Raw genomic sequence first — 23,858 nt, forward strand, 5'->3', positions numbered from 1 at the left:
CCACCAGGCGCCGCTGTTCTACAGAATAGATGATGCCATTGAGGAGCACTGTGGGAATATGAGGCTCCATCATCTTTCTGTGGGTTTGTGCACTGGGAGATGGGTTTTAGGTGAGATTATCAACAACATGAGATGAAAAAAATGAAAGAATGAGATAAATAAATAGGTAATCAGTGAAATAGAGAGTAATTAAGTCAAAAACGTACATGCACACACTCACACCCAGGAGTGCAAACATCATCCGCTTGCATTGCACAATGCTGTACATATGCATACTGCACAGGAACCCCACAGTCAGGATTATCTAAAGTGCATTGAGTGCAGTGTTCTTTCAGAGCAGTGGTGAACATCACATGCTTTCTTTAGAGCCACTATAGTAGCTATATGTCTATATGAGCCTACTCTTAATCATGCATGTTTAAGCTTGACACTACTGTCAGGTAGCATGACACGACTTTTGAAGCCAACACGTGACAAGAGGAGGAACAAGTTTTCTGACGATCAGGAGGTTCATCAGTTACACGTGCCTTACCATCATCATCATCATCCAGGTCTCTGGCACAATAGAAATGTGTGTCAGTGTTTCATTTCAGTCGCACGAACACACTAGATGGTAAAAAACAAGGGGTTTTATAATTCTGGCACATTTCCAGATATAGTTTCAGTACATTGCAACACCCTGGCAATGAACCAACCTCTCATGGGCCCATGTCTGACTTCCCTCCCGCAGTAAAACAGCCTCTCTTGCAGCAGATACCTTACAGGCACTGCATACTGTAGTTTCCACGTCTGGTATATAGTATTTAAAAGTAGGTCAGCTTCACATGTTTGTGTTCTCTCCTCTTTGTTAAGGCCAGAACAATTACACCCACCTCTTCACCATGGAGGGTCATCAATCTGTGACTCTGTGGTCTTCACCAGACAGCAGGCGTGAGGTGATTGCACGCTGCCATATTGAGTTAAATTAACACACTGACAAACGCTTTGATATATGCATTGTTTTCCCGTCTGTGAGTGTGTGTGAATAGTTTCCTTGTGATGAACCCGGGGACATTGTGCCCATAGGAATCTGTGAGAGGAATGTCCGTGGTTTTGATTAAGCTGAACCACGATGTGTAAATCACAACACAAGGCACAACAGAGAGGGCCTCATGAATGAGTATTGCAGCACGACTTGCTCAATCCCAGTGCGGGCTGGTTTACTAAACTGTTATCTCTTGTTCGACACAATGGCTCATAATAACATCGACAACATGACTGATTGATCCCCCCTAATAAAATAAGACTCAGCAGCCATATAAAGTGGACTGCGGGGGGGCCTTTAATAAGATCTAATAATGTATTTCTTGTTGCGATAAAAATCTGCGGTGTGTTTATTTACGGGGGCGAAAATCTGATGTCGACTTTGAAGGGGAAATTTTCTCAAGAGTAATTCCTGTGGGGTGCAACAGAAGCAGCGCTGCAACTCTGTTAATGGACTTTGTCACATTACAGTGCAGCACCAGCTTCTTCAAACATCTCGCAGACACTGGGTGATGTGACCGTGGCAGCTACCTGTTATCTAACAGGAGGAGTGACAGTGAAGATTAGTGATGAATACAAATCTTGGGAGTCGAAAACTTTTGACAATTAGGCTGTTATTGAAATTACATGGAGGGGTCATGTCAGCCGTGCCCTCCCTGAGATTTATGACCTCATTAAAAACCTGTGGTCTGGTTGGTCTTGACAGTAACTGTGGGTACGATCATTAATACAGTAACCGTAATCACTTTGGCTCCGGCTTCCATAGTTTAATGAGTGAAGGCCGATGTGTTGATTGTCACTGAAATCTAAAGTGACAGCTGCCTTTCATCTCAATCTTCTCATTTCATTTTTATCGAGTCAAAACTTGAAACCGCACTGCGGAAGTTTTTCAGCCCGTCCTCATCAGAAAAACGACCCTAGAGGTCGACTGAAAGCAGCTTATAACGACCCGTACTGACGTTTGTTGTGTGTTGAACTCTTATTAGCACAATTTTGGTTACATAGTCCTGCATCACTTCACTGTGGGACTTCTACGTGGGCAGTACTGGTATCATAACTCAAAATACAAGCCTGTTCTGCTCTAGTGTTAACAAATACAAATGTAAACGTGTGGCTTTAAAGTATTTCTGAAGCTCTTGTTAGCTGTTGCAAACTTCTATTCCAAGTATCAAGAGTGCTCTCTTTCTTGCAGTGTACCTTTAAAGTTTAGTTTACAAAAAGAGTATATCATCAGAAGGAATTTGAAATAAAAAAACTGATGAGGATAATAAACACCAGAAAATACCATCATATATTGACCATGCAGTGATGAACACTGTAAAAAAAAGACCAAAACTCTGCTAACCTATTACCTAATAATAATATTTTTTATTTTACAGGAGTATGAGTGAGTACAAGACAGGACACAAGTGTGAAGTGTAAAGAAAGAAAAACTTTATTGATGTTTTTCTCACACAACCGTTACATTTCAACATACTGCAGATTAAAAAAATCCAAAGCTTTCTCGCAGGTTAGACAAAAGAGCCTCTGAGAAGAAAGTGGTGTTAAAATATCACATCATCATACACACATTTATAAAACTTTTTATCAAAATGACACGATTTTAAACCCCCCAACTCATTAATCCTTTTATCAACGGCACATAGGGCAGCACTCTGCAACAGGTTAAAGCCCCCCCAGCTCGCATGCAAGCACACTTCACCCATTGACAGTTTACGACAAAAAAAATCACCTTTTGGGATCGAATCGAATCCACTTTGGTTTACATCATTCATATTAAACTCCAATCGATCCATTTCAAATGCTCACATGTTCAGAGTTTAATCAAAAAGGCACGGCATTAGCATTTGGGAGTCGACGTATCGCAGCAACAAACAGTCCCACAACTCACCACAACAAGCGACATAATCAAGAACACAACTGTATCAAAGTAAACAATGTTGGAAAAGCCTCTAACGTAGCTAATAATGAAAATCAATAAATCAACATAACAAGACAGTTTTAGGTAAACACTCAGTGAAATCACAGACGCACACACACTCAAACTCTCTCTCTCTCTCGCTCGCTCTCACTATTTATCTAACTGCCTCTCTTTTTGCTTCACCTCATCCTCACCCTTCAGCTTCCTCCTGCCGGCCTCCGGAGTTACCCAAAGTATGCTACTACGCAAAGGAGTGTTTGTGGGCCTGAGGATGTTTTTCTTCTCAGTTGAAGACCCGACACCGGACCTCATCCTTCTAGGAAAACGCCTGGAGGACGGTTTAAGCCGAAATACCTCCATCTGTTTTTAACACTGTGACTGACACACAGAGGCACATCTGTTATGTTAACGATGTTACACTTTGTCTGTCAAACTCGCGGATCTCGGACACTTTCAGCACGAAATAAAAGGTCTCGCACTCATTCTTGACTTTTGTCTTGTCGCAGTTTTTGTTGTTTTATGTCAGAATATATCAAGTCCTGGCAGGTATCGGCCAACAGGAGGAGCTGACAGGCCCTTTTACTGCCTCTACCATACGTCACATGAAAGCAAAGAACATTTACTGATACAGTAAAAAAAAAAAGAAAAAAGAAAATCATTGTCATATAACTCTACATTAACAGGATTCTGTCAAAGTGCACAATTGGGGCTCTCGGTTACAGAAATAAAAACACACAAAAAAACAAGAGAGATACATTTAAATACAAATTAAACAAAGACAACATATTAAAGTTATATTCACAGCAATATCTCTAGTCTATCAACACCTATTGTAGTAAAAGGTGACTTTTACTGACCATGAGCCACAAAATCCTCGTCATTCAGAACTCTCAACCTCTTCCCTGTGTCGAGGCGTAGCACCGCTACACCGACCTACACCTGTAGCTGACCAAGAAACACGCATACACACATACACACCTGGAGGTATCTATGGTTACCCCGAGTTACATCGCAACATGTAAGTGCACAGGTGAGAGGTGCCACTATCAGTGTGAAAAGTTCTGTTGACAGAAGTGAGCAGTGGTGCAGTGATTACACTAGAATCCAATGAGCCTGTTTGAACCCGGCATTAACACGTCGCGAGTGACCACCGGTGATCGGATCCCACTTAACCACTCTGGTACATCACTGGGACCAACGGATACGATGTTTTTGCACAAAGAAAGAAACAACTTGATGTGTAATATTTGCAGAATTTACAAGAAGGTTGTTTCGAGCGTTTCCAAAGTTTATCTTAACTAAACAACTCACAAAATTGGGTCATTTTTTTAATGGAGTCTGGGGACTTTCTCTCAAAAAAGTAGCCTATACTGGTTACTGTTTACTGTATTTGTAAAAATCTGACATGTTTACCCTCAATAAACATCTGGTTTTATTCAATGAATTTAGTGTGAATTCAGTGTGTTCATACAGCTGCTAAATGTTGGCAGGTAAGACACGGCGTAGCAGACAGACTGGCACTGCGTTGCCACGACAAACGGAAACTTTTAACAAGGAAAGAAACGACTTGATGTATTAAACGTAATGCCGAATTTACAAGAAGGTGGAGTGATTTACAATTTGTTGCAGTTTTTTTTAAAGTTTCTCTTCACTCAACAACTCTCAAAATTGTGTTGTTTTTCAATGGAGTCTGGGGTTATTGCAGTTACTAGTATAATGGGGGAATCTGTTGAAACAGTGTTCAAAAACATCTGCTGCTGCTTACATTGGCAGGTAAGAGAGCCCGAAAAACATAATTTTCATTACAGCGATGAACAAAATGAAGATCGGGTTGCATGTAATCCATTATGCCTGTTGTTGTGGCTTCTTCTGTTGTTTCGCAGAGCACGTAAGTTGAGTAGGTGGCCCAGGACTGACACTGGCATGCTGCCACACATTAGTGTTTACACTACAGAAGATATGTCGTCAGATGCATACCAGACCACCTCGACAAGTGGCTTGAACGTGTGTTGGTGGTCATTTACCCGTGTGTTTAGAGCTGTCCACTTGTGATCGGATCACCCGAGATGCAGGTCAATGCCAGGTCTAAACGGTCTCTTTGACAAACCTCCTAGGCTCCAACAAACGTAGACCAGACCGAGTCGTAAAAGTCACACACAGACACACATACATACCGAACATGCACACCACTGATTCAGAGCAGTCTTCGAGTTTGATCTACAAAGGCTTCTCACATCTACAAAACCACCCACAAGCCCAGTACACCAATGAACTAACACATCGATATGAAACTGACACACTAAAGCTACCTATAATACAATACACATTCAATTATATAAAAAAGTATAACTTAAAAAAATAAAAAAATAAAAATAAAATGTCAGTAATGAGTGTAATAATAATTATTATAATGGAGCAAAGCTTAAAGGGACATGTCAGTGTGGATGAGAAGATGTGAGGTGATGACACAGCTGGAGCTAGAAAAGGGGAAACGCACATGGGAAGGGGAACCAGGTGATAACGTGCAGGGAAGTATGGAAAAAGGAAACGAGGGTGCAGAGCTAACAGTGGCTACGTTCCAATATTTTGGTACAGCCTTTGTTTTTTACCTCTTCTGTTAACCTTGCTGTCGGTCAACGGGCGAGACGGACTTATATCTATGAACACTGATACTGTGGAAAAGCAGCAGACCGACTGTTTACCACGTTTTTATCAGGTCATTTTGAGTCTCAAGGAAAAGAGTTAAAAAAAACAGGAGGACAGTACTTTTTTTTTTACGTTCTTTACCAGTAAGTGTATAACTGCATGGAGAGCAGTGGGGTTAGAAATGTGACCTCGCTGCTCATCTGTGCATTAAAAAATACATTTATTCGGCCGGCAGATAATTCTTGGCTCATTCTTGTGACGGCATTTTTATATTTTTGCCCGAAGGCACTGTTTTGTTCATGAGTACAACCTGTGATCATTCCAGCTCATGAGCGACTGAGATCACAGTGTAAAGTTACTTTGCACAGTAGTGAAAGCACAGCGTTGGGAGAGGATTGAGTTCATTATCAATACAAAAAAAAATCTATGAGGGGGGTTCCAAGCTCTAATTACAATGACATGATAATCAAAATAAGCATTTTTGGTAATTCAACAAGTTATCATGCATGTTTGCCCCGAACATCAGACTAATGTTCATCATCATTTTCAGTTTTCTTTAATTCTCTCACATATGATCCATTACTTCCCACCTTGTGCAGTCACTACTAATGCAAGAATGTCTGTCGTGTTGATCTGACTCCAATTTAGCTCAGGCTACACGCACGATAAGTCATCAACATTATCCGCTACTGACAATTTTCGACAGAGGAGCTATAATTATGGTGCAGAACAGCAAAAGATTCAGAGCACCCGATGAGCACTGCTACATGACACTGTAAGAAAAATAAATTAGCTCAACGATGCTGTGGACTGAGCTACTAAATGTGCCCATTTGAAAGAAGTGTGTGTGTTTGCGCTGTGCATGGGGTGAACTTGAAGAGCTTAAGTTCTTTAGTGTGTGTGTGTGAGTGTGTGTGCTCTTCGTGCTTGTTTATGGTCAGGGCTTGTGATACTTGTCGTTGTAGCGGTGGATGGTTACACAGCCGTGGTAGGAGATTGGCCGTGGCATGGCTGCCACCCCTGTGATGATACCCGTAGCCGGGTCGTAACACAGGATGGTGTCTGTTGCTTCGCCGCTTTCCCCTCTGCCGCCGAGGATGAAGATCTTACCATTGCACACTGACATGCCACAGCTCTCCTGCAGGGAGGTAGGGAGAGTAGTTAGCAGTAGCAGCTTACCATGACACTTGCAGCTGAAGTTTTATAACAGTTCGAGTGCTTTGTATCTGCATTTCTTCTATTCCGTTACCTGTTTGTTAAAGGTCTGAACCACATGCATCCAGTAGTCCTCTGCGGGGTCGTAGCAGAATATGGACTTGGTGAGACCACCGCACACGTAGATCAGGTTGTTGAGGGACACTGCTGTGATACAGCGCTTGGCGATGGGGATGTTGGCCCGTAGCAACCAAGAGTCTGTCTCTGGGTCATAACACTGAACCTGTGATATACAGTTACACATAGTTAGTTGTGTTTTATTGCATTGAATGACAATTGCGCAATATTTTAGCGGGAGTGGAGTTTGTAAATCGATTGTATATATTACTGAGTATGATAATATACGTGGAATACTCAGATTTCTATTATTTGTTAGTTGACTGCTTGTTTCTTCTTTGTGCATTGTGTTAAGCCTGCGGTGTTATACGTAAACTACTGTGTAAATCATTGACTTATTTTTTTATCTCTTTTATTATTGCTAGGGATTATTCTCTTTTCCTCTTTCTTTCTTGCCCTGTCAAGGACATTCACTCCGCTTCATTGTTCACTGTGCAGAGAGAAGAAAAAGGACATGCTCCTCATATGTCTTTAATGTGTACCATGTGGTGGGGAAATAGCTGTTGCATATAAAAAAAAATGAAATATATGTAGCCCATTCTGAGGTTTTACTGACTGCTCTGTGGGCAGACAAATGCCTGACTTTATGTGGGTTTAGCGTACAATCCAAGCATTCTCTCACCCACTTCTCTTTAAAATAGCCTCCTTCCAAACAGCTTTGTCTCCGACTCCAGCTAACGCGAACACAAGCTCTCACTAACACGGACAAGGACCTTAGGGATGTTTGTGAATGACCCCGTGAGGAGACTCCAGAGATAAGTAGTTCTCAGGAACTGCAGCCAACGAGAACTCTTGTCCCTTGAGGCCACGTAAAGCCAGGTACAAACAGTCAGCAATGCCATTATAGAAAAAACTGATGTTAGCTCTTATCAGGCTGCCTCTCTGTCTGTGGATGTGTGTTTTCTAGCCTGTGCAGACATAAACAAACATTACGGCTATTCCATGGAGGAAAAGAAAATGCTTCTACTGAAATTTGGGTTCCTGCGAATGCCACTGCCTTCCTGTTTACTACCAGCATCCCAGCTGTCAGTCAAAACACACAATGAACGTCAGGCACGAATCTCTTGGGCCACAGGGCTGTACAGTGACACCGCTGGCACGTCCGAAAATGGCAGATCCGACTTAACTTGCTATCTTCTTCTGTATTATTCCCTTTTTCAATTGGCAATGTCACATCATTGCCATCTCATTAAGTGTTTCCGTGTTTACATATGACTCACAGTTGTGAAATAAAACCTGTAATACTGCACGTTTTATCAGGATCAACCAGACTGACCAGGATATAAGCGTTATCGCATCGGTTTAACTGCCAATCAGTGATGTTCAACAGGAAGAGGTGCAGTCTCTGTTTGTTTCTGTATTGTACCTCTTTATTCTTGGCCTCATTTTACCAAGGAAAAATGTTATCTTTCGGGATAGGCAACAACATTTGGCTAGGCTTACTTTGTCTCTTCAGTTGCCAGTGGGAGGGTCTATAAGTATGCCCTATTAACATTTCATCATTCATTTAAATCATAAAATAATGCACAGTCTGTGAACTAGAGCAAGGCTGCACATACTGTAAGTGTTTAACAATGTATTTATCTTATTATTACTGCAAACACGACACTTTAGCTTGTTATTTAAAAGCCTATTTAAAGCACTGCCTACCCCTCTTTAACTTGAGTTCAAGTTCACAACCCATTTGAAAGCATACTTTGAATAAAATGTGCCTTCGCACAGCCCTTCTATCTTTTAAAAGTTATAATTACCAAAAACAAGCCACTGACACAAAAAGCACCTCAGCTGTCATCACTATGTGCCTAAGTGTGTGGTGTGTTTTGCACCTTGTCTGAGCAGGTGTCGTCGTCGGGCCCGCCTCCTATGACGAAGAGCTTGCCGGCACAGCTTGCCACGGCCGGAGAGCTGACCGCCTCTTTCATTGGAGCCACCTCCGTCCAGCGGTTGGAGAAGGAGTCGTAACACTCGACACTGCTAAGGCGGCTCTGCCCATCATAGCCGCCTACAGCATAGACCTGAGGGCAGACACACAAACACACCATGAAATTGAGAGTTAGGGAAATTATGAGTAATGTTAACGTGCGATATACAAGTTTCCAACTACACTACGTAGAAAGAAACACATATGTATTCAAGGTTACTAGTTTCGTGAGGATGAACAATAGTTTCTACGTCAGCACTTCGAGAACCAGTCCGTCAGGTGCAGTAAACACTAACCTGGATCCCTGCAGGCACAAATGAATTTGCTTACCTTGAACTTTACTTCCTCCCTACTATCAGTATCGACATAAGAATACCTTAAGCCAAAACCTGAGCCACATTTTCTTTTCTTTGTTTGCAGTAGGATAATGGATAATTAAACCCGAACCACGAACATACACAACGTACAAAACATACACATACATAAACCTGACTGGAAGCCAAAGCGTTACACGCTGACGCATTGTGTTGCCATAAGATACGAACTCTGACACGTGCCTTGTGGTTACACATACTGCCCTCCTGGAGTGCAAAGATTGGGCAAAATAAGAAAAAATGGTGAAGGTGAGACATAAAGACTGGGGGGAAAACAATTATAAAGAGAAGGAGAGTTTTTTAAAATGCTGGTAGAGATTTACTGGTATAATCAATTTGTATTTCCTCAATAACATTCTCTGAAAGGAGATCACAAAGTACTGGCATTTCTGGTTATGAGCACAACACTGCTCATCAACAGGCTGATCTTATGCAATAAAAACCTTCGGGCTGTTTCTGCCTCTCCACAAAATCTGAAACAAACAAGTGCAGAGGGCAGAGACAGAGACAGAGAAAAAAAGCTGTAGGAAAAAGAGGGAACAAAAAGAGGGAAGTGAATGGGGTTCATGGATATTTGCATCAACACCTGGGCTGATTGAGAGCACTGCCGCCTTTTTTAACTGAAATTTTGATACAGAGAAAAACCAAACCACCATGAACCTGTTCTCTAACTTCTCAGATGGTGGTTCCAAAGTACTGTTGTCTCCGTCTGACTTCAATGTGTTTTCAATGACAACAACATGCCACTCCAACCCACATCCAGTGGAGCTCAACTGCCAAACTGTATGACAATGGGCGCCTAGATCAACTGAAAATTGTTTATTTTCATACTCTTTGATACAGCTGATAGCAAATGGTAAATGCTGGTTGTTTGTTGCCAAAAATGAAAGCGATCTGAGAGAAACAATAGAGAGATAAGAGGAGTGTTTGGCACAGAGATAAAGTTTAAGTGCAAGGTGAATATGTTCAGAGAGGCTTTAAAAGCATTTCTTTATCACTGGCTTTGAAGGGCTGGTTTCATGTATTTTAAAGCCACGCAGGTTTTATTTGACCAAAAAATTTAACAGCAATATCTTACTAAAACCATGTCCCACACCTTGCTGAATGCAATTCACTTTAGAGCCCGACCGATATATCAGTTGGCCAAAATGGGCCTATCACAGATGTACTGGCATCAGTGTATATGCTGTAAAACTGTAAATTAAACTGCCTCCGTTACATATCTTTGTCATAAAAGTGTTTGATAACCACATTTGAGGGATAAGTGCAAAAAATGTGTTTATCGGCAGATATATCGACATCATGATTTTTTACTACCTAATGTTGGTATCAGCTTTTATAATCGAATATTGGTCTGGCTGGAGTTTATTTGAATTACTTGTTACCAAAGAGTAGTCCGTGTTGACAGTGAACAGTGACAGTAATCCAGAATAGCAGGGTCAGACAGGGGCAAATACGAATTTTTTTCCAGGATTTATGTGAACTGACCCTTTAATGCTCCATTGAGAATATCCAGACACTACCTTGTCTGAAGACAGTAGTGGGAAGGAGTGGGGGATGGGGAGTGCTGGATCGCTCTTTTCTTTTCGCTCTCCACACTGTGCAGTCACTCAATAAAACATCCCACCAGTTTTCAATACACCATGAAAGTGTAATGTATCAATAAAGGCACATTCCACATTAGTTCGACGATGGTAGCACATACTCTATACCAACCTGAGGTATATGGCTATCACATTAACACTGAGCTAACATGAGTCATGACTCTCTGTGGAAACACTTGCCAAACACTGAACGAGCACGTTCACAGCCTCTCTTACGAACACGTACAAACACTTACAATGGCTGAATGATTAACTGCTTCCTTAGCACGCAGAGAAGTGAGAAGTAGTAGTGGAAAGATGGAGAGAAAGATAGGGAAAGACAGACTGATGGAGTAACAAAGAAAGAAAGAGAGAGAGAGTGAGTGAAACCTTATGATAGATGAGAACAGCCGTCACCAAGTGCTGCCATAACAGGGAGAGGAAAACAACTGGTGACCTATTTTTTGCTAATACTCTATTGAAACAAGGACAAGACAGAATGCAGGACGCTGACAAGTGTGTGTGTTCTTCTACTTATATCCCAGTAAAAGTGGCTTAAGAAGTCAAGATTGCTGCAGGAGTAAGTGAATGGATGTACTGTAGCAAATGGATGGTGTGCACAACTACAGAAAGAGCAATGGAGGCGTTCCTGCGCAAAGGAAGAAACGTTTGACTTGTCAACCCAAGATGCAAATTGTTTCAATAGTGAGGAGGAAGGCATGAAGAAGCAAACACACTCATTACACAGGCTTGTTTACAGCACCCATCCGTGGTTCTCCATACTTGCGACTGGAGCATCAGTGCTGCACATCAAAAGGGGAAATTACAGACTGAAAGAGGAAATGAATGGGTAAAACTCAGGAGGAGGGGGGGACTGAATTCTGAGGAACAACCAGCAACAAAGATATGCACCGTAACGAAAGAGACACTGTCTGTAATTGAGATAAGAGGGCACATCTAATCTGGAATGAAAACATAGAACAAAAGTGTTCGTTGGAAAGGTTCTTTCTGGCCCATTGACGAAAGGATGCAAGGAATGAAATGAGCCAAACACTGGCAGTGTTCAGAGGAAAAATGATAAAACAAAAAGCACTTAGAGATAAGAGCACACGAAATAAGGTAATTTCAGAGTTATTAATCTTCAGTCGGCAGAATGGGCAGTAACCGACTATAGGTACCAAACAGGACGAAGCCACTCGACTCTGCACTCTTAAGAGTTGTTCAGAAAGAAGAAAAACAAGAGAAGGGAAGGGAAAAAAAGAGGACATAACCACATGTGTGTGACAGATACAGGAAGTGGTCAGAGACAAGAGCCTAACTTGGGATTTAATATCTCCAAGGAATCTGTTTTTCAAGGAAGGGTACAAATGTGCGTGTTTATGCACCATATATGTACCACTGCCTCTTATATGCTGTGTTTGATGCCTGGCCAGTTTAACTCCTAAGTTGTAGGCAGGCCTTGGACTTCAGTATGTACATACAGTACATATAAGGTACTAACGTTTACTATGCTGTCTAATTTTAGCATCAAATAATGTTTGCATGACAGTCAGCTGCAGATCAGAAAGTTTAAACTTCCTTTAAAGTTCTTTAAGAGTCAAGTTAAATGGCAGCCATGTCCGTCGTCTTGTTTTCACCATACCTTGATGCATGACTCACGTTGGAGTTAATTACTGACTTTTATTGCCACCGTGTGATCGTCCAGCTGCTTACCTCACTGCTTTGAAGGAGGAGGAGGAGGACCAGTGTGCAGTTTGAATGCACACACGTGTGTTTGTTGTTTCTGTGGCAAGGCAGCTAAGCATTTTGGGTGTTGTTTGTAAGTCACTGAAAATTCAATTCAGATCAGCCTGAAGGAGACCGCCATAAAAATAAAAACCGTATGTTTGCACAATTGCTGCAGATGACAGAGTCATCCTGAGTCATGCCCCCTCTGACAAAGTAAACAATGCGCTGTTTTAGCCTAAAGCTTTCCAAGAATACTTGTACTTGTGTTCATGTTCTTCATGTGTCTATACAAGTGTGTGTACTTGTTTGCATGATGGCTAAAGCACACACATGACTGTCAGTGGTGTGTTAGTCTGAGTCATCTCTGTTTATACTCAACCAAGACAATCAATGGCCATTCTCCTTTACACAACACTAATGACAGTTAATTACATTTCGGGGACTTTTCGCGAGACACACATGCCATTGTCTTACAAGCGGTCAACATTTGTTTTGAATAAAGTCTGCACAAATGAAGACAGACTTGACTATCTGGTTAACGAGCATTTCAAAACACAACATGTGATTACAAACATTTTACAGGTTAGGTATATACATAGTTATTTAATATAATGATAGAGCTCCGGTTCTTGTGATTAGAATGCAGCATACCATAGGAACATGAACAGCCTTGCACTGTATATATTACACTGTAAACTATGCCCACGTATGCAAACCCCAGTGTGTGTTTACACGCTTATCAGGGCTTTTCACAGCCATCTATGGCCACTCCAAGCTTATGTGATTGAGTAGAGATGTGAGCAACATGATAGGGGCAAGTGGACTAAGCTTGTCCTTAACTTGGAAGTGTGACGTGTTGGCACAGGCCCATTAACCTCCACTGCCCTCAACAAGAATGTCCACCTAGTCTTATACTAGAGACTGTAAATAGAAACAGCTCTAAAGTGGAAGCAGAGATCGAGGATTAATGGTCAGCTCACGTGTAGACATTAGCTCTACTGAAATTTCATAACCAAACTGGTGCCAGATCTCTGTTTTCGGTCTGATATGTAGAGTATTGGGTGATATTCATAGGGACATATGATAGAAAGGACATGAAAATGTGTAACACAAAATTTGCAGGAGTAACTGAAAGCAATGACTAAACTATTTTCCATGTGTGGGGTATGTCATGTGTCGTTCCAGGAGCTGAGGCTCTCTCATTTATATGCTGGCATTGACAAAGACAAACTTCTTTCTCGCTGTTGAAACTGCTCCTGTGTATCCGGGATGCGTGAGATGAGCTGGCAGCAGCTGTTTACAAACCCTGGGGCAACGGATGGATGCGTCATATACAAACATAATATAGTTTTGCTCCTTGTAAGACTTGTTGGCTCCTCACAGACCAACACGGAAGATCCCTGTTAAGCAGAAAACTAAATGGGACTAGAATTACTCCATGTGACCTCTTTTTCTGCCACCGTTGAGTGACTCAGGTTTAAGCAGGATAGTTAATGTGAATCATCACAAAAGAATCAGTTAGAGTGTTCAAATTCCTCCCAGCCTGCAGGTAATATATGTGTAACAGTTGGATGAGATTTATGATTTTGAAAGGTGTGTACCTAAAGCAGTCAAAAAGTTTCATGGAAAATTTTTATTGGCTTTCCAGGAGGTGATTCCACAGAATTTCCTCACGGTGTAATGTCCACCACCTTGCACTTTACCTCAGGTAAGCCAGTGACAGGTAATTGAGACACTGCATTTACTTCCTTTTCCTCTGAAGCACACCTGACTCCGAGTTGTCTAAACACCATCTTATTTTCCTGAGAAACCAAACTGTTGCTTCACTGAAAGTGCGTGTGCTGTGTATTTGTGTGTTATGGGTCTATGGCGTAGCAACAGAGCCACACATGTATCCTCCATAGCTGTCTAGTGTTGCTATCAACGAGTGAAATCTGACACTTCTGTTCCTACATCAGAGGCATCTACAGTAGGGTAAACCCACACACAGATGCGTAAACGTAGCTTGAGGCTCCCTCCTCACCTTGCCCAGTAGAACGCCCATCTTGTGTCTCCAGCGGCCTTTGTTGAGAGAAGCCACTCTGATCCACAGGTTGAGCTGAGAGTTGTACATCCACACGTCCCTGCTGTTGATACGGCCACCTAAAAGCACAAAGGGGCAAACATAACAGTTCATATTCAAGATGACAGTTTGTGGGTTCAGTTTGAGTAGAAGTGGTAGAAGTCAATTCTCATCATTCTTAATGCAGTTGATCAGATATCAATTTATGTCCAAGTAATGTTTTATGTAATAACTGGGGCAGAGTTGACCTGTGCCTAATGAGTTCGCCTAGCAAAAAGAAGGTTTCCTCACACACAGTCAAATACGGATAGTAGTCTATGTAAAGATACACAAGTACGCACACAGACGTAGTATCATGTTTCATTATGTACGCACCTGTGTTATAATAACTGGCTATTTTTAAATTATCTTCAAAGCAAACACGCCTTTATCAGGATCTTTTGCAGCTAACAGGACTAGTGAAGTATGACTGAGTGTCTCATCTGTTGTCTCTTGGTAAACATCCACTCTAAGAAGCTGTAGAGGATAATAACAGTCACGCGACCAGGCTATGCTGTGACCGGCACATTTTTAACAAGCCTGAACAAGCCTTGTTCACTCTGTAACCCCCCCGTCGCTGCTCCACAACCAAACACACACACCTGTGAGTTGATTCTCAACAGACTGAGGAAAAACTATTTAGCATGGTGGATTGACAAAGACGTGATTAAATGTAGGTTAACCGACCAAGGCCAGAAGAAACCAGTAAACCACAAGGAGTTACTGGTTATTAATCAGTCTCAATCAAATGCTGATGCCTCTACATGACCTACATTAGCAAACCGAGAAGATTGGCCATTTATATTATATTTCTCTATATTCTTAATGTCTGACATCAGGCTGGATTCCCCGGGAAATAAGTCGTTAAATTAAAACAATTTTTACGGCGGAGAGCTTTGGATGAATTGAGGAGTGTCACAGCCTGAAGAAAGAAGCTCTGTAGTCTGGTGGTACGGCAGTGGATACTTCTGTGTTGCTAGAAGGCAGCAGAATGGCTAATGTTGGCCTCACCACTGAGCTATATCTTGCTGATATACATCACTGGGTGTTAATGTTATTAAAACTATACTCCGTCTTTCTTTCACTCACTTCCAAACCAAATGCACAGGCCAGATCAAGATCCTTTAGGACAGCAGTCTCATGCGACTTTTGTCCACAGGAGTCGCTGGACTCAACAAAACAGGAAGTTTCTTAAGTTGAGGATAAGGAAAAGGGATAAATGTAATATTTTCTCAAATCCATTTGAAAAACAAGGTGAATTTTATGACTCCCACCCTGGTATTACATCTGGAAGCAATTATCTGCTGGCTTTTAACCAACAATGAGTCTAGGAGAAATATACCTTGGAGCCTGGGTGTAGCACAGATACCAACTAGACTCAAACACATAAACAGAAAGATCAGTGACAATCTGTGTTATTTCACATGGGGACCAAAATTGATCACATGGTGGTGATATCAATTAATAGAATACAGATTATGCACCTTCAAATCACACCTCTCACTTTCAAAACTCTGTGTTCTTTAGTACTTAACAGCTGGGATAAAGATACTTTCAACTCTTGAAACCAAAATCAAAAATGTCTCAATCCTTGACGTTTTGTTGTGGCAGCATCTGCAACTTGCTGCTGGGTGTTTTCTTTGTACAGAGCTATGTGGGTGGTTATATGGAGCAATGATAAAGGCGCTAAAAAAAAACCTACCAGTGTAAACAAAAGGTGTCTAGGCCTTGTCTGTATTCACACGCAGACAAAGAGGAGGGTTCTTTTTTGCATTGTTGGCTAGCTGACAGACTGGACAGGTGGGTTAGGTTATTAGACATGTGTTTTATCAGGACAAAAGAAAAACATCACCCCCTTGAAAGGTCATCTAATTAAATAAATCAGCAGCTATACATGTCTACCTCTTCTTGTTTTTTGTTAGGGGGGGTAATTAATGCTCAGCCATTTTAAATTACACTGTAGCACACAGATGAGAGGAGACAAGGGTAGGAAGTTAGTCTCTGCATGTATTTGCTCAATAATCTGCTGGATAGTGTAAGAGTCAGACAGTCTGCTGCCCTCGAGGCATATGTTTCCAAAGATTTGCATGTTGACAGAGCTGCGTCACTTCAAAGAGAGCCTTTCAGACCTAAAAAGTTTAAAGAGTAAAGACATTCCAGTTGGGGTCTTTTCTCACAATAACTCAACCACTGCTGCTAATCACTGTTCTTAAGGAACAAGAGGCAGTGACTTTTGGAGGTCCCTTTGACCGCATTTTAAGAGTTATGCATTGCTTACAGTTACACGGAGTTTCATTACAAATGCTAGTGTGACTATGACATGCAACCCTCTGTAATGTGTGATGCAAGCGCATGTGTTTTGCTGCCCATTAGCTGATTAGACATTTTCCAAATGTCTTTCATTTCCTGGAGTGAGGTAAGAGAGCAAAGAGAAATGTATTTCATGTTGCTACATTAAACCAAACATAACACATCTAGATCATAATTGAGCTGACTGTAATCTTAAGTACACCTGAACTCAAAACACTTCAGTGTTAATCGACCATGCTTCCTCCAGAGCTGACTGATTGTATCATATTGATGCAAAAGAGTCCCTGTTATTGTACAAACCTAAGGGGTTTTGTACACTCAATCAAGCAACGTGCTATTTAAGACCACAGCTAACTGCAGCTGTGCTCGACACTGGAGCCCCTCCAAGGTATTTGCACCAGTTCCCAGTGTGAGGAGAGGGGCAGACAGACAGAACGGAGGTATGTGTGGGAAAATATTGAAAGAGTGCAAGATAAAATTAAGGGGATTAATGTGTCAAGGCATCTGGGGCAACAAAAAAGAAAAACGCTGCAATCAAGATGATAATATGCTATAATGTAGGCTAATAGCGTGAATGTATGTGTATGAGACAAGGGGGGGAAGGGGGTTATGTTGACTTTTCCAGGCAGCGCTCGAGGGTAAATTGATAGCGAACACGTGAGGACTTGGCACAGTGAGAGCAGCTCTGTTGAGGGGGAGAAGAATCTTTTTTTTCTCCGTCTCCGTCTGCAGTTTTTTTTCCTTTTCTCTATATCTTTCAACGGCTGTTTTTGTCCAGCACCGTTTTGCAGCTCATATGAAGCATGTTTGAACATGAACAGTTCAAGCAGGAACATTTTAAATTCGATGCATATTCTTGGAAACAACTTCACAAAAAAAGGAATGAAAAACCCTCAACCTTGATGCCCTCCATCAAATAACTGGACTCTTGTACACAACACATCTTCGCATTCACAGTGTTTGGCTTATGATTCTACCTTCATCCTGACCTCATCAGTTGAGATGAATGATGTCACACTAATGTCTTGTTTAATCTAGATCTTGTTTTCACCAAAAGGGGCTTACGCCACACTTGGCCCATGCTAAATAACAAAAATTCAGGAGCCTTGCCAGGAATCCATGAGAGCTACAATATCCTAGATTAAGGTTTTTTTGAAGTTAGTAACCTCACAACCTATCGGTGAAGTCTAAAATCAAAAAGGGATGTTAGATTGTTGCATGAGGAAGATCCCAGAAAGCTGCTGAACCGATGTAAAAAGGTGGTGACCCCGATGATTGGCAGAAGGAAGTCAGGAGGAATGAGCCAGCCAATGAATGCTCTCTTAGCACTGAGGCCAGAGTGAGCATCCAGATGTTGCTCTCATATTTTCCTTGAGCTCAAACAGGCTGTGGCTGTAAAAATAACACAAGGCAAACTGCCACCATGGCCTTTCCTGCCGCTCCACTGGGGGATTAGATGGCAAGCTGAGCATGGGCAGACACTGGCCCTTAAGTGTGTACTAGCAAATCTTTTTTGGGTATGACACAATCTTTACAACTATTAAGAGAAGCTGAACTTTGTAACAACCAAGACCATACAGAGTCTAAGCACAGAAGAAATCTGTGTAATCAGCTCCAATTATAGTGAACAGTCTCAAAGATCACTAATAATGGGAATTGGATTAACAGTCAGTCATCATAAGACATATCCCTTCTAGATACCTGTGCATTGCAGTTTGGATGGTGTTAATTTCAAGCCTTGATATCACCATGCTATTGAACTCTTAATAACAAATGCAGCAGGGTTCTTACCTGACACCAGAATGTCATTGCGGAGGGCGCAGACAGCATACTCTGACTTGGTGAACTCAGGTAGTTTGGCCAGTGATTTCCACTCTCCTGTGACTGGATCATAGCACTCGGTGTAGGGCAGGTTGAAGCCGCCCACTCTCTCACAACCCCCCACCACCACAATCACCTCAGAGAAGCCGGTCGACCTGCACGGAAGGAAGCAGAAGAGGTAAGATGACGGGACAGACATGGGAAATTAAAAGGTGGAGGGGGAATAACAGCAAATTTATAACAACACAAACATAGGAAGAACATCATTAAATCACAGACATGGTATCTAATTAAATACTATACATCTGTAGGCCTATACAAAGGTTATGGAGACATGTAAACATACACATGTCAACACTTTGAGGGATTTCTAATTACAGAGGGCAGACATGCGTGCCACAGCAGAAACAGAGTGGTGGTTTCCACATGGATATCTTCACTTATCTTCAAGGCAAAGTTCAGCTTACAATGAAAGGTATCAATCTAGGGTACAACACAAACACACTTGGGGCTAGACAGCTGAGTTTCCATGATCACAATGCTTTCCTATTGTTGGCTGTTCAACACATGCCGTGGATATGACAGCATTTCCTACGGGGGAGCTAATTAACAACAGCTTCTTTTCTTATGGTTTCTTATTGAAAAATACTAATGTTGAATAAAGACCAGTGCCTTATCTGTGTCAAAGTTCCAGTACCTTCTAGATACCAATGTCAGTACAAACTGGTACAAAAATATGTTTCTTTGCACTTTCCCCCACATTTCTCTCTCTGTTTACTCAGTATGTGATGCAGGTATCAGATTAGGGCGGTTTCATGGGCTTGTATACATTTAAGAGATGAAAAAGCCCAGGGAGCGGTTTGACTTTATGTTTGTGCATGTGATTAATTCTATTCTAAAAGACATCCAACGAAAAAAAAGCCCCACTGTAGACACAGAAAGGGGAGAAGCAGGCATCTGTTTTGAGCAGGAGCAGCTTTGGCCCCGAGGGCAAACGAAGCCGACAGTGCGGAGACTAAGTGTCTGATTGGCTTGCAATGCTGATCTGAACAGATCTGCCCGGATACTGACACAATACACCTGATATGCACTTCACACAGCCTGAATAACTGACAACTGCTCACCAGCACTTTAACCCTTACATCAGGTCCAACACACAGAGGCAGCTGCACTCTTGTTTGCTGTACAGCAGGCTACCATATGGTCTGTTTAGTATCTCATTCATAAGGTTTCAGTCAACACTACATCCAACTGGACACTTTCCAAACAAGAAAAAAACTAAACAAAAAAAAAAAAACACTGGAAATAAGACACCATTTGGTAATAACAGGTACAAAGTGAACAGGTGGGGACTCTCAGAACCAAAAACACATCAGCCAGGTGAGTTAAACCGCTGGTATGATAACAAGACTCAACATTTCATGATTGCTGATTCTTGCATCACATGATTTTTTTGTTTTCCCAGCCAACCCGTCCGTGTACGGACATGCCCTGCCTCCCTCATTATCATTTCCATTTCAAAATAGGGCTACAAAACATAGCTCAGTCAATGACACGCTTGTCTGTTCAGCACAATAACCCTCCCAGTCTCTCGCTCTCACACACACTCAGACGCAACAACAACAAAGCCAGGAGCATCAAGTTCATGCGCTGGTTGTAACCTCTGGCTATACAACGTGGGATAAAAGACCTAACTGCTTCAAAATGCACGTTTTCGTATCTGCCGCTGACCTTTGTCATCCCAGTGGAGACACAAGACAAAAAGGCTGTCAGAAAAGATCAAACTGCATCTTGTCTTCTTTGACAATAGAAAATAACTGCTGCATGACAAAGCAGAGGTAACATTCGTGTGACTGCAGCACAGGATATATCATAAGCATTTCATCAGACGAACAAGTCACACTACTTCCACGAGCCAAAGTGTTGAGACAGGACAAACTGATTTATGAACCAGTGTCTGCTTCCCTGTGTAGATAACATCTAGGTTACATTAACTGTCACCTTCCTCATAGCTCAAGTCAACACTTTAGTTACCTGCGCGGACGAGTTCTGGGTGACATCATTTCATTTCCGAGTACGTGGTAGCGTCTTGCCTCATGGAGAAGCTGGTAGCACTCTGGAGCATTCTGGATGAGCTGGTCCCCCTCCACTGTCTGGACAAAGTAGTTGGGGTGCAGAAGGGGCAGGCGCACATGGTGCAGCAGGGCCTTCAGCATGGGCTTCCTGTGCTCCACGTTGCTGTACACCCATCGCATCACCGCCTCAAACACCACCTCCTCCTTACCGATGGCCAGCTCATCGCTGCCACTGTACTCTTCCAGCTCTTCCTTGCGTAAGTCGAGGAACTCTTCATGCTGAGCCACCTCTGAGAAGTTGGCCAGGGCATAACCACGGCAGCGGCTGGCTAGCTGCTTCAGGGAATGGGCCTCTGCAAAGCGCTGGATGCCCAGGCAGTTGCACGGGTCCAGCTGGTCCTCCAGGAACTTTGCGCAGGCATCACGCAGAGTGGCGATCTGGAACAGACTGGAGGTCTCAAAGAGGAACTGGACATTCTCTGTGGTGATCTTTGCACGGCCGGTGTAAACATAGGTGAGGAAGGAGTCCATCGCCTCAGCCAGGATGCCGTTGATCTCCACCAGCATCTCGCGGCTCTCGCGGTGATCGTTGCAGAACATGGCTCTGAAGTAGGAGGAGCAGGCAGAGAGGACAGCGCGATGGCAGGGGAACTCACGGCCCTGCACGCTAATCACAACATCTGTGAACAGGCGGCAGTCGCGAAATTCATTGAAGACCTGCAGGATGCCCTCTGAGTGGGATGAGCCAGAACAGAAGTCCAAGACATCCTGGCTGGCTAAAGTTTTGGAGTCAACCTCAAACACCTTAGAGGACAATAGCATGTACAAAGATTTGTAAATATTGTGACATTCACTAGTTGAGACATAAGTTGCAAGATACAGAACATAAATAATGTTGTTTAGTTTCAGTGTTAATTTTGCTTAGTTTGTTTGACAGCACCTTGCGTTTGACAGCTGGTGAGTCTCTGATCCCAGAGTCCTCCCGGTTCATCCTTCTGCCCAGAATCAACACCATAGCTGCCACCTTCAATGAAGACCTCCTCTAGAGTTTAAGATGACCTGAGGATGGAGAGCAGGCCGAATGGTACTCTTAAGCAAAATGTACTGCAGGATGCATGATTTTTATGGCATCATATCAGATGTGGTAGGGGGATAGCAAGGAAAAGGTCATGAAGTCATAAATAGCAAGATAATTGGATCACTGTTGTACAAATTGAGAACATTCGCCACAGCCAAACAAAGCACTCAAAGAGCATAGCCACAAAGCGTGTATACAGAAAACATGTGACTCCTGCAAACAACTTTCTCAAGCCCATGGGGTAGTGCTAAATTGCCTCACATCACTGTGTAAGACAAGTCGTTTCAAGGAATGAAAGCTGCACACAAATCTGCGTGTCAGGTCCTCTGGCTCATTAATAGTGCAAAACAGTTGTGCCCTGCGGCACAATGAACTGCGTGAGGCGGAAGATGACAAAGACACACAGGAGGGAAGAGAGGTTGAGCAACGGTTGGAAGGCCAACCTACATGTCAATCAGGTTTGTTTTGAAAGAGAGTGGGGGCAGGGATGCTATCAGACATGATCAATGCTTGGTAAACAAGTGCAGCAAGTCAATGCTATTGATAACGCTGAGTAATATGTTCTATTTAAGTTAAACCTGAAGTCTTAAGACATTTGTCCTGTTTCTTTGTCTCACCTAAAGCAAACAATCAAGGTGCTTTGTTCACCCCTCACAAAGACTGTGTGTATTCAGGACAGCCAACAGTCAAGTTCAAGTCCGATCCAAACATTAGACTCTTGTTATCTATGGCCATATGCATGTGTTGGCAGCAGGTCTAGCCTTTGCTCCTGTGAGGTCATTTATCTCAGGTTATTTTTAAACTCTGTCTCGACCTATTCACGTGCGTTGTATGCAAGCAGCAGCAGCACCTCCTCGTCATGTAGACCGGAGGACAGGTTTATCCACAGGTGTCTGACGCATGAAAGATTAACTGAATGACTCATGTGCACTGAGGATGAAAACAATAAAATGACATAAAATACAACGAAAAAAAAGTAAAATGAAATAACAGGTTTATAGTTATGTTTTAACTGTCTTGTGTCAAGGAGACATAAAAGCAGCCTAAAATTGAACTTGACAGAAGTTTATGACCAAGTAATACCATTATTTACTGTTATTTTTGGCTATTTTAAAAATATTCATGTATTGTAATGTGTTTTTAATATCGTATTATTTAAGTATTAATAACAGACAATCGACTAAAATGTGTTTATGTGCACGGACAGTTAGCTAGCTAAAACAGGCAGAAAACACTAGTTTGGTTTACCGGACAAAGGAGACCTGCCTCGTGCCGACCGTTAGCCCTTGACAACACTGTTTAAAAATAAAGCAGCTGAGCCGTCGCTTTACTCAACGAATCGTGACCAGAGTCGAGCAAAAAGCAAGAAATAACACTCAATTCAGACCTTATTCAACGTTAACAACATCCTTTGTTGTAAGCTAGGTGCTAAAAGTTGTTTACCTTATGCAGAAGTTTCCAGATGAAGCTTCCTCTTCAGTTGCAAGTGGAGCAAAAACAAAAACAACCAAAAAAAAAAAAAAAAAGTATGGAGAAAAAAAATTATCTATATCCTGAAAAAAGTTTATCAGTATCTTTTAAATCATGTGCCCTCGAACAGTTATGTCAAACAATGAAGGCTGAAACTTCGCCGGGACATTTTGATTTTCAGGTAATGGCCAAAACAAAGAGCTCTAACTAGCTAACTGTAAACACAGACCCAATATATACTTGTCAGGGGAAAAAAAAAAAAAAAATCCGGCCCACTGCGCCCACTCAGCTGGTGCTCCCGGTGCATCATGGGAAAGTGAGTTCAACTAATCGTGTTGTCGCTTACTGTCTGCCCAGTGAGAAACACACTTCCCAAGCGCCTGTGGTTCTCCACGTGGCTGTCCTTTGTTTGCAAACAAACTGAACTTTTAGGGGAGAAAAAGTTCACAACAAGGAGAGAGGGAGGGAGGTTGAG

The 23,858-nt window shown here is 42.2% G+C and overlaps 1 protein-coding gene and 1 long non-coding RNA gene across 2 annotated transcripts; one reads left to right on the forward strand and one right to left on the reverse strand.

The window, feature by feature from the left end:
- The first annotated feature begins 22 nt into the window (after nt 1-22).
- LOC311266814 lies at nt 23-3,231 on the forward strand. Its single transcript, XR_014623772.1, has 3 exons — nt 23-110; nt 853-935; nt 3,146-3,231. It is a non-coding gene; the product is annotated as an uncharacterized lncRNA (long non-coding RNA).
- klhl24a (kelch-like family member 24a) lies at nt 2,436-23,631 on the reverse strand. The gene is made up of 8 exons (XM_084369380.1): nt 23,357-23,631; nt 21,776-21,894; nt 20,795-21,639; nt 18,731-18,915; nt 14,552-14,670; nt 8,749-8,937; nt 6,840-7,028; nt 2,436-6,728 (listed from the first exon to the last, which is right to left on the reverse strand). The coding sequence occupies exons 2-8, from the start codon at nt 21,848-21,850 to the stop codon at nt 6,528-6,530; spliced, it is 1,803 nt and encodes a 600-aa protein (XP_084225506.1). The 5' UTR covers nt 21,851-21,894; nt 23,357-23,631; the 3' UTR covers nt 2,436-6,527.
- Between the last annotated feature and the right edge of the window lie 227 nt (nt 23,632-23,858).

This window comes from Pagrus pagrus, assembly GCF_965226575.1.
Source record: "Pagrus pagrus genome assembly, chromosome: 12".
Classification (NCBI taxonomy): domain Eukaryota; kingdom Metazoa; phylum Chordata; class Actinopteri; order Spariformes; family Sparidae; genus Pagrus; species Pagrus pagrus.